The sequence below is a fragment of the Charadrius vociferus genome, unplaced genomic scaffold (genome assembly GCF_000708025.1).
Source record: "Charadrius vociferus isolate BGI_N301 unplaced genomic scaffold, ASM70802v2 scaffold494, whole genome shotgun sequence".
In the NCBI taxonomy this organism is placed as follows: domain Eukaryota; kingdom Metazoa; phylum Chordata; class Aves; order Charadriiformes; family Charadriidae; genus Charadrius; species Charadrius vociferus.
The window spans coordinates 946,065-957,786 of record NW_009648157.1 but is presented as its reverse complement, the minus strand read 5'-3'; the positions used below and the strand labels follow the sequence as shown (position 1 = coordinate 957,786).

The 11,722-nt window shown below is 40.2% G+C and overlaps 1 protein-coding gene across 1 annotated transcript in view; it reads left to right on the top strand.

Annotated features, from left to right (window-relative positions):
* SYNE1 (spectrin repeat containing, nuclear envelope 1) overlaps positions 1-7,144 on the top strand; it is a 247,402-nt gene extending 240,258 nt beyond the window's left edge. The window contains exon 141 of the mRNA XM_009884058.1: positions 6,415-7,144. Coding sequence (XP_009882360.1) covers positions 6,415-6,655 — 241 coding nt within the window. The 3' untranslated portion in view covers positions 6,656-7,144. The remainder of the gene's footprint in view (positions 1-6,414) is intronic.
* Positions 7,145-11,722: the final 4,578 nt, after the last annotated feature.

Sequence of the window (11,722 nt, the reverse complement as noted above, 5' to 3'; positions counted from 1 at the left end):
CCCCGAAAAGTTTTGTTCAGTTTGTGGGTTTTCAGTACTTCAGACTCAAAATTAAAAGTCAGGATTTGAGGGTTTTGAGACTTGCAATCACTTTCCCCTCCTTAGCCAACTGCAATATAATGCGCTAACATTGCCATGACTCTTGCCAAGTGCTTGCATCCATGTATGGCTCTGGGAGCAGCACTGCCCCATCTCTGTCTGACCAGTAGAGAGCAGGCTTGCAGCTACAGCTTTTTGCTTTCCACCTTGTCTCCAGCAACCTGTCATCTCTGCGGCTAACAGTGCTTCTGCATTCTTTGTTGTTGTCAGTGTGATCTGTCTACCTTCACTCTTTCACTGATCAGTTCACTAGCCTCTAGAGTTATGAAGTTAAAAAAAAAAAAAGCAAAAAAAACAAAACAAACCTACGTGAGCAGGCCAATATGTATAAAGAGGACATTTTTGCTATTTAAGCATCTTACGCATTGCAACACCTAAACTAATCAGAAAGTATGATGAAAATGTATTTGTTCTTACAGTTAAGTCCTAAATCTCATTTATTCTCTATATATCTGAAATTAACTAATTCATTTGCAAAATAATTCCTGTTAAAGTGAAAGATTTGATGTTGGAAAGAAGGCAACGCTAGATTGAATACAGTGATTGAGCAATAACCAAGCAGAAAAAAAATACCTTAAGAGTATTAACTTTTTCATGAGCAAAACCAAAGCTTTGTTCAGCAAAATCATTCTCAAAAATAAATGAAATAAAGAATAAAACTACTTACCATGTAGATATATATAAAAACACTTCTTTAAAAAAAAAAGTTTGCTATGTATGTATAGTTAGTGACTGTGAGTAAAGTGGCATAGTTGCAAAACCACATAGCACAGCAGGTAGAACAGGTGGAGCACCTTCCATGGCTTCCACTGGCACTAAGAAGCTGCCTCAATTTTAGGGATTTTTTTTTTTCTTCGAAATGTAAGGAAACCACACAGAAAATAGGTGACATATGTCACCTATGGAGGTGACTCCATCTTTCTGTCTGATGGAGAAGGAGAATTAATTTTTCCATCTCCAGTCTGCTACAAAGCTTGGTATTTTGTTTCTTATAGGGAGTGGGAAAAGGGAGGAGTGGGGCTTTACTCTGCAGCCAGTAACAGCTAGGAGGAATGGAGGATGTCTCCAGCAGATCAGCATGCTTGCAGTAGCACCGTTGTACTCAAGAAACGTATTGTGTGCACCCTTCCGCTCTCCTGTATAGTCAGACCACTTCTGCCACTCTTTTGAGAAGGTTTCTGGTTGTAGGTGCGAGCCGCTGGCTCAAAACGCAGCTAGCAACGCTTTGCAGCTTTGAGATCAGCCTCTATTCTAGCAGTGTCATTGGTGCGGCACCTTTCAGATCAAGTCTTTCCAGCACTGTTTATTAACACATCTTGTAGCAGTACAACACAATGTTCAATTTGTCATTCAGACAAGCATGGAATACGAATGAGTCACTGCTGAATAGGAAACTTAATCAAATGCGCAAGCCAGACAGGTTGCGGTTGATGTATAATGTGGTTTTAACTGATAAAGCGGTACAAGCTGTCACTGTGTTCTTTAATATTTTGACATGCCTCTGATCAGAGTACTTTGTGTTTGATCTTGCACTGGATCAGCAAACCCTGTTAAAGTTTATTATACAGGAGAGCTAAAGTCAATTTTAAAAGGTTTGTCACATAGGACATTGTGAAGGAAAGTTCATTTAAAAATTAGAGGGTCTGTGTTTTGTGTATAACAAGTGTGATACCATTTTGCCTTCCCCATTATCACAGCAAAAAGACAAGCATACATAGTGTGATGCTCGGCAAGGTACAATCTTAAACTAGATGTCACTTTGTGGATTTAACTAAAGGCTCATTCAACAGGTATTAGTACTCATGTGCTAAGTGGGAAAAGCAAATCCATGAAGCAACTCCACTTCCTTCATCAGTTTAATAGAGCTGTTGTAAATGCACACCTGGATCTGCGCCTGTGGAATTTTTTGAAGTGATTAAAATGTTAAAAAGATTAAAATTGTGGTTCAGTTTGCTCAGACTTGTTTATATTGTCTCTCTTGAGCAGCTCTATTCAAGTCTTGGTGCCACAGTGCCAAGCTCCATTTCCTGCTCTCCCCAGGCCTCCCCAAATGACTAGTGGATCTTTAAAGGTCACTTTCTGTTCCTAGAACAGACTAGGCCACAGCACTCTCTGTGCCTTTGGCCACAAAATGGCAGTCATTGCCAGTAGCTCAAACACAAGGTTTGGGCTTGACTTGCCGTGGTTCTTCTCCCAATTGTCTCCCACACTCTTACTTAAAGCTTGTTACTTAAACTTCATATTTAACTGCCTTTGAAATGGATGTGTTCATCTTCTTTACAGGGTAAGCCAAATCTGAGGTTGGAGTGATGTGATACTGAGAGCTAGGGAGAGAATCAAAGTCAGAACGCAGCCAAGCAAGGTTGCCCCTAGAGAGTCTTAGGCCACCAAAAGGAGTTGTTGCCTGCTCTTGTGGGTAGAGCATCATACCTTCTCCTTCATAACTCTAGCGATCTCCATCTTAAAAAATTGGAATCAGTGGGAACAAAAAGTCTATTAGAAGGTCATTATTAAATTTAATTTCTCTGTTTATCTGGATGTAGAATAATTTCCACCTTGAATGTATCCACGGTTAGATGTAATCATTTGGGTTTGCGCAAACATTGTCCCTTCCTTTAGTTCACCCTTCCTTCTGTCTGTTCTGCACTATTTTATAGAGTAGTTTTAGCATCTCTCAGGCTTTATATCGGTAAGCTGAGCTCTTTATTTCCTTCATAGGAGAAAGATTCCTCTTTTTTTTTTTTTCTCTCCTTTAAGCTTGTGTCAGTTTGAATTAATCTTTCAGAAGGATGTTAACAAAAATAATACAAACTGCTTTGAGTGAGATCTGAGTAGTGCCTTGTAGAACATCATTAAAACAACTCATTTTCTCTTCTGGAAATCTTGAACTGAAATATACTTTAAAATTTCTTTTGTCCCCTTTCACAGCTATTGACAAGCCACATTATTGGTTTGTGGCTACTGTGTGCCAAACTGCTCTAGATTCTCTTCATTATCTTCAGAGTGTGAACTTCCAAATTTATAGCAGAATTTTTCATTGCTGCCTTACATACTATAAACTCCTTGAGCTGCTTCTTGAACCTATTGGATTCATGCACTTTTTTTCTGTGCAAAGAGCCAATCCTATTTTGTATGTGTGAAGACTTCCAACTTCTGTCATCATACAGATGAAATTTCCTGTTCTTCTACTTTGTGCCATAGTCTTTTCATAAAGATATTACATCAAGATTCATCCTTGATTAACTCCAGAAATAACATCCTACTAGCCCAGCAGTGCCTCTTCCCATGTAAGCCTGTTGTCTGCATTCCATTAGTCACTTCCCCCTTAACTCTATTTATTTCTATCAGCTTCACTTGAATGATAAATTCTTCTGTTACAATCTTTCAGATGTTTACTGCAATACAGATAGATTACTTGATCCATGTTTTCCTTGAAAAAAAAAAAAAAGGGTCATCTTTAAAATAAGGTACTCGTCTGTGCTGAAATTAAAGTTCACTTTGCCCATCTGATCTATAGTCTGGTAAATTAGCTTCTCCGCTCTTGAAATACTTAGGGAAGAGTTCCAATTTCACCGACATTACAAACTCCCAAAGTAAGGGTAACTATTCTTGCACTTCTTAGGTTAATTTATGAGATATGTCGATGTGAAGAAGCTTACTGTTGGCCAGATCTGCAGCTGTGCCTCTGCCTTTTATCTAGTTAGTAGGAATTTTGTATGGAGCGAGTAGCAGATGGCCTTCCTTCCTTCCCTCCTCAAACAGGGGCCAGTGTGACACATAGAGGAGTAGTCAGAAGAGAGACAGCCAGAGATGCAAGCTCAAGAAAAAGACATTACATTTTTCTCCAAAGTGGCATACAATGCTTCAGCTTTCCCTTCACCTGCTGGAGTAAATAGGAGTTCCGGCCCTTATGAACAGTGAGCCTTCTTTATTAACAATGTATATTTTTGACCATCTCTCCTTACCAACACTCTAAGCTGAGCCATTCTGTTTTGCAGGCAATTATGTAAATTACAGAGGTGTACCTGCAATAAACACAGGCGGTACAGCACTTGAGCTTTTTAGAACACCCCCTCTGAAGGTGTTTTCATAATGTTTCATTATTTGATTGTTGAATTGTTTCTATGCAGTATTAGAAACTATTCCTCAACACCCTTCTTCACTGCAGAAAAAGTGTTTTGAAAAATTTTGCCATGAGCTGTTTTTTGAAAGTAAGTTTGTGTTCCTTGTTAAGGTCAGCCATGTGGCTTACACATACCACTATTTTTCTTCTTTTTTTGGTAAAACACAAAGCAAAAAGTGATGGATTGTGCTACTAAAGCCATAGGAAAAGAAAAGAAAAATTAAATGCTAACTTTGCCTGCTCCCTTTTGATTCCGCTTTTTGGAAATTCCCCTTCTGACACCCACCGTTGCCCCAGAGTAACTCTGAGTCAACGAAGAAAATTCAGAGTTTGTACATTATCAAACAGTAGTTACCAACTGCAGAAATGTGGCCTTTTTTGATTGGGATTAACAACATTTGTACAATGAGAGCCTTGTAAATAGGTAGACTGTGCAATCAAATGCTTGGAAGGTAATTAAGCACTCCTTGTTCCTTTTGTTCCTACCTCAGTCCATTAACTCTCTGTCTTGGCATTCTTGGACAGTAGAAGCCCTGATCTAATTGAAATTTAATATGGAATGCTCTGATGCTGTTAAATGTGCCATATCCTTTCAATATGTTCTTTATAATATATGATCTTACATTATGTGATAAGCAGCTTGCCATCCGGGCTACAAAACATGTGATCTGATGTTTTGATCATCATTCCTTCCTGGGATATTTAGGTCAAGTTAATCATTTAGCATACCTGAGTGTTTATGTATCTGTTGGTCATCTAGACTTTACCAAATCTGTCTGGCTTTCTTCAAGTCTTCATAGAGGGGTGATACGTATATATGAACAAGACAGTAGAAATAATCTCCAGCATAGAGAGACTTCTTTTCTGAACATGTTGGAAGGGGACCCTTGCCAAGCCTGGCACAGTTATGAAGATGGTATTTTGAGTTTTGCATGCTTTCTTACAGAGGTTCGGATTTATCTGGGAGACAGGATCAAAAGGACAAGGGGAAGGCGAGGAGACAGTAAGGAACCATCACCCCCTACTTGCTTTATTGGCAAGCATTTGACCTCAGCCAAGCAGCCTGATCTCTCACACCTTCAGGTTGAGACTAAATCCATCCTTATGAGCATTTTTCTCTTAAACCCTAACAAACCGTATATTTTCTGGGGCTTCATAATCATAGCAGTGACAAAAATGTTTTAGAGCAACATGTCTAACAGAAAATTCATGACCTAATATCCTAATGGAAGAGTTCTTGTAGCAAATTATTTGAAGGCTCTAAGTTGTTACATTTTTGGCTCGTGCTAAAATACATTTTTTTTACAATGTTTCCTATGCCATTTAGTTATCACACTGAGACCCTCAGATTTTAACCTGCATAATCACTCTTTTCAGTCATCCACTTATCTCAAAACATTTCATCCATATATTAGAGCTCTGACAGTTTCATTCAAAAAGGAAAATGTGAAATCTATGTCTTTATCTTTCATTAAAAAATAGATCAGATTTTTGTGCTTAATTTGAAGTGTTCCTTTGGAAATGCTTGTGTTAGGCCTCACCTCTCCCATTGACATGTGATAGATATTTGCCATTTCAAGTCAGATCCATAGACACAAGGGATAAAATCACTCAGAAGGTGATGGTGTCAAGTCAGTTCAGCAAACGGATTTTAACTGCTGATTCAATGCAAGATTCAAAATACAATGTACTTTGTAGAAAATGAGTCCCCGTTGCCCGCATATTGGTGTATTAATTAAGTGAAGATTGATGTAACTGAATCTTACTGCATTATACCCTTGCGGATACTATATACAGAAAGGAATGTAGAAACTTCTGCAAACTGAATGCAACTGTCATTTTAAATGAGGAGGCATTAAACACATGTGACAGGTATGGCCCAGCTTTTATTTTCCCCTTCTCTAGAGCGCAGCACTTTCAGTCGAGAGTCTTCCCCATAATTGATGAAGGGACTGTGAGGTCACAAAGCCCATTCTATTGTGATCATTTGGTGTTTTCCTATCCAGTCTAGAAATATGGGGTCTCTTAAGGGTGTTAGGGGAAATAGCATGTTCAGTGAAAAATACCTCTGCAGTTGTCAGTCAAAGTCTGTACAAATTGTAAACCAGCCTTCAGGGAAGGCTGAGTGCCCGAAGGCAACTTCTGCTGCAGTGATGTTCTAGTGTGTTCACCTGCCCGTCCTCTCTTCTCAGGTCCACAAGAGGTGGCTCAGGTTCCTGCCCTTCTGAGGCTGGGCCAACGTGGCAGCGCCCGTCCTTCTTCCTCAGAGTCCTCAGAGCTGCTCTGCCACTTCAGCTCCTCTTGCTGCTGCTGATCGGGCTGGCTTGCCTGGTGCCAATGACCAAGGAGGACTACAGCTGTGCTATGGCCAACAACTTTGCCCGCTCTTTCCACCCCATGCTAAAATACGTGAATGGCCCACCTCCATTATGAAGGAGACTCATGAGACAGCGGGTGACCTTGCTGGAGTGCTAGCTGGGAGGCAGGATGGTTTTAAAGGGTGTCAGAATTCAGTGTGGCAGCTTTACCTACCTGCTGTAACCACTGCTGTGTCCATATCATTCTCTGCTGGCACTCAGCTAGTAACGCATCAGTGTATCGGTATCAAACTGCACAACGTATTACCTGAGTAGCATCATTTCAATACTCGCATCCTGGGTACTAAGGAGGATGTGATGTGTATGAGGGAAATGTCCTTCTGTCCAGCATTCTGGATCTTTTAGCCACTTTATATCCAGGTCATTGCCCTGTACTATGCATAGCCAAGGACTTGATACTGTAGATCCTTTCCTGTGTGCTGCTCTAAATGAGCCATTAGCCAGTCTTTGTTATAAACCCTCTCAGTATCTACAGTATACAAAATAACCAATGCTAAAGAAATTTTAGAGCGTTTGTAACATACAATTTTAAAGGATCTTATATGGCAATGTATTATTCCCCGTGGTTTCTGTTTCAGGCATGGTGTTCTAACTTTTGCTTTGGATGCACAAGGTGTAAATCTGAGAAGCACTTTTTTAAGGTTTAAAAAAATGGATGTAATAAATAAGATCATAAAGGGGTTTATGAGGAAAAATGTGGAATGTCAAGTTGAAAAACAGAGGACATATTTATGTATGTACAGTTTGCTAAGCCAAGTTTTGTTTGTATTGATTTCTTTGCATTTATTATAGATATCATAAAATATTTTGTCTACGTGCTTTTTAATGACAACTATGGAAATCTCTGAGTTTAGAATGAGATATGTATGGTATAAAAAAATTAGAAGACGTACATATGCTGCACTTCCAAAAAGAATTAAAAAATGCTGTAACAAATTAATGGTATTAGGTATATGTTTGATTGAGAAGGTCTGGAAAACTTGACAAATGATAAAATACATGGGAAAGTATCACATTAGAAGTTGTGGTACTGTTGAAAGCTGTCCGTATTTTGAATTAATTATTGGTCATTTCAGGGTGTTTTTTTTCTCAAGCTGCTTCTTAAAGTTCATTCTCACCCATGTATTGTTTCTGTGTGTGTGTGTTTATGTATGCACTCATGTGCAAACTTTGGCAATTGAGTTTGTACCAGTCCACACTGAAGCAGATTTTTTCCTGTGGGTGTACTGGAAACTTCTTAATATTCTCCATAGCAGCTTAATATCAAGATGGATGTTTATGCTTTGCCAATAGTTAGTCTAGTGGAATATGCCCAAAACATAAGCATAAAAAGCAGGGGAAAAAAACAAACAAACAAACAAACAAAACCCAGAACAAATTGAAAACTCATAAATTTTCCAGAAATATTGCAGAAAACTTGCAGTCTGAGCAGTGGCAGACACTTTGCCCAGCTTATCAGTCAGAACTCAACCAAAACAGGATTCTTTTTGATTTTGCAAAAATACAGTGTGATTCTAAGTTACTGCTCTTTAATAAGTTTGGGAGTTTTTAAGTCATGAGACACAATGTGAATTTTTCCTGAGTTAAATGTTGTTACTTAGGATACATTTGCCTACGGAACAGAAATAAAAAGCCAGAAGAAAATACAAGCACAGTAATTGCTGTTACGCAGGATTGCTTTTCTGGGGTGTAATCATTTGGGCTGGTATGAGGGGAGAGTGGTCAGAGGTAGAGTATCACAAGCTCAATTCCAGCATTTGGAGAAGCCAAAGTAAAGCTTCCTTTCCAGGTAAGTGTAATATTAACATTTTCCTGAAAAGGATTTTGTATGTCAACAAAGCATGTCCTATGTCTGAGACCCAGACTTGGACTGACACAACTATGTATTCTTTGCAAGGCTCAATTTCTTTCATTGGTTTTCAGAAGTTGTGCTAGGCTAGATTGGTATCTGTAGTCCTAATTCTGAGTAGACAAAGATAAGGAACACACTTTTGGGATACAAGGATGAGCTGTTACTTGCAACATGCCTGACAGATTCCATAAAATTGACCCCTCCTCTCTTTTCTGATTCTGGTGACATGCTTTAGGCAATGGCAAACAGTGCACCTATGTAAATAATTTGGTAGTTTCCTCAGACCTGTTAGTCCAGATCTTTGCATGCTTTAGGCATCCTTTCATCAGCCAGTCCCTGGTTTTGGAGGTTAATTTTTTGTTGAAAGATATTTTTGTTTTCTTTTAAGAGAAAACATTGTGAAGAGTAAAAAGACTAATTTAGTGAGAAATAAGGATCTCAGCCTGACTGCATCTCCTATTTTCCAGCGAAATATTGGTGATCTCATGGAAGTAGATGTTATCTAAAGGGTAACAGATAGCCTGTGAGTTTCAACCTATGGACGTGCAGTCTGTTGAAGGAACGAGACAAAAAGTCACAGGTGAGACCTATGTTCATTTCTTATAGTGTTCAAACACTGAGGGAGAGGCAGGGAGGTTTTAAGGGGTTGGTTAGGAGGGAGAGGGAAGTGTGAGGAAGAGAGTTCAATTTGAACGATGTAAGACGCAAGTAATGAAGTACTTTATCAAAAAAATACAGGGTAGCACCTGGCACGCTTTGAATTGCAACCTGGCATTTGAATTTTGCCAGCTATTTTGCCATTCTGGAGCCCCTGCCTCCCGTGATTGTTTGAATGCCTTCCCCACTTTCCTGATGCCTAGGGAAGAATGGCCTGTCTTCTGCAGAAGAAAAGCAGAATTTGTACACCTCACTCAAGCTCCCAGGGGAGTTTTGGGGATTAGTCACTAAAATGAAGGGGGGGTGGGGAGTGGTTCTATCTTCTTCATGATGGTCATGCCCTTTTGTTTTCTCTCACCTCTTGAAATGTTCAGGCTAGGGAGTATGAGAAAGCGATGAACTGCCAGAGGAGTGGAGGTTAGCTGGTTAAATAGGCAGGGGAAAACTGATGTGAAATCCTAGGAACTTTTCATAATCAATTCCTTAAATAGAGTTAGGGCTAAGAAGTGATGATAATTAAAGGAAGTAAAGAATTTGGAAGGTCACATCATCAAGCATCAGTAGCCCTTTTGAGTTCAGCACATTTTTGGCTGATGCTTACCTGCAGGGCATACATGCCTGTCTCCCCTCTGCCTTGCTGATGAACCGGAGGGCAGAGTGTTCCTGCTATGCCTTGCTTCCTTTCAGACGTTTCAAAGCAAAGCTGCTTCTCTTCATAGCTCAACTTATGAGCTCTAACCATAGAGCTGACTATAGTTACTGTTAATTTGAAAGAGATGTTAGATATAGCGAACTTCTTTTGACCTCAGGTTCACACCGGGCAATCCTCTCAGTAAACAGCAAACTCTCTGCAATGCCTGTGAATGAGGCAGTCACAGACAGTGATAGACACACATTAGGAAAATGTCAGACAGGAAAAATGCCTGTTTGTAAATCCTGAATCTCCCACACCTTCAAGGATAGGAATGTCAATCTGTAAGCTGATGTCTCAAGGGAATTGCTGGCAATTTGTGCCAGCAGGTAGAGGATCCCTTGAGTGCCACTTCAGACTTCCTACTTTTTGGGACTTTCAATCTCAATTCTGGACAAAATCAACATCTGACCAGTTAAGGTGATGTGAGCAATAGACTCCTCCAAAAGGAATTTCCTGGTCCTGAACCAATCCTATTATGACTTCAAATGTGATTTTGTGGAACTAAATCTTCATCCTAAAACCTGGCACAAACAAGTTAAAACAGAAACAAAGCGCCAGGCACTTTGCAGGATCCTGTTTAAGCAAGCTCCATCCCAGGGACACAGGTGACTTAAAGGTCTAGCTTGAGTTGCAAACCCCCATGCGACATCAACATATGCATTGATTGCCACAGCATGAGCCAAGGTAAAGGGGGCAAAAGTAAGGGGGAAAAAAACACACCCAGAAAGCTGTCAAGCATTGCAGCCAGTGGCACTGGCCAGCTTTGCAGCCTGGGCATCTTTCTCATCCTGATAATGTCAAGCTGCTCTCTCTGCTTGCCCCTGTCTCGTTAGGACATTGTTACAAAGGACTTGGATGTGGACAAACTTTTGAAGAAATGCACAAGTTAGAGTCTGAGATGCCCTGTCACTGCGCTAAGCCGAGAGAGAGTAGATTCTGCATCTTTGGGAACTCCTGTCATTACTGCATTATGTTTGTCCCCATTTTCTACTGTCGATAGATGCAGTAGCTGCTGTAGAGGTGTAATTGTCCCCGTGGCTTGATGCATCTTGCAACTCCGAGCCCTGCTTATGGGCCCGTAGTCATCTCATAACCAGTGGGTGTTCAAAGACATAGTGGAAAACACTGAGCGACTCCAGATCATTCAGTAATATCAAGGCGCTATCTCATCAAGCTTATAATGATAATAGTGCAAAATAATGAGCACCTGAACTTACTGCATCTGTTTGGGGAGTTTGGTTTGTGGAGCGTGCCTTACAAAATCTGAAGGCAGACTGAAAAGTGGTATTTAGAGACGTCTGACAGTGTTAGGAGTACCAATGTTCTGAAGCTGACAGAAATAGTGTGCCATTATTCCTCACAGCTATGAGCATGTTGATACCCATTGCCTATCCCCCACCCTGTTCCAGCAGCGATAACAGCTTCATTCTGCAACAGATCAATAGTTTCTCGCCACTGGTTTGCCACCCTTCCAGCTCTGCTGTAAATTCTGTGAACACCTGCAGTCTTGCTTCCTCCTTCCTTACAACTTTCTCCTACAGCTGGTTATTGAACGGGGACAAAGCTGCTGGGATTTTCTTAGGAACAGTTATCCCTGCCCCTCAGAGTCTTGTGCTATTTGTGGTTGAGAAATCTGTTTACAGCTGATAGCATCTCTCAATATGCTCATCGTCATCATGTGCATTTGAGTGCCTTTGTGTGCGTGTTCAAAGGCATAACAGAAACTGATTGCTCACAGTCTTCAAACTACAGATGCTATCAGGATTTAGCAAGTGTAGGAGGATTCTGGGAAATAAGAGCAGAGTCAAGGAGAAGAAATGCAGGTTTTTAAGCAAGAGAAGAGATTGTTGATCTTCTCACTTACTTGCACTTCCCGTATTTTATCTGGTGTTTAAAGCAATGGACTGCGGAAAGGGAAA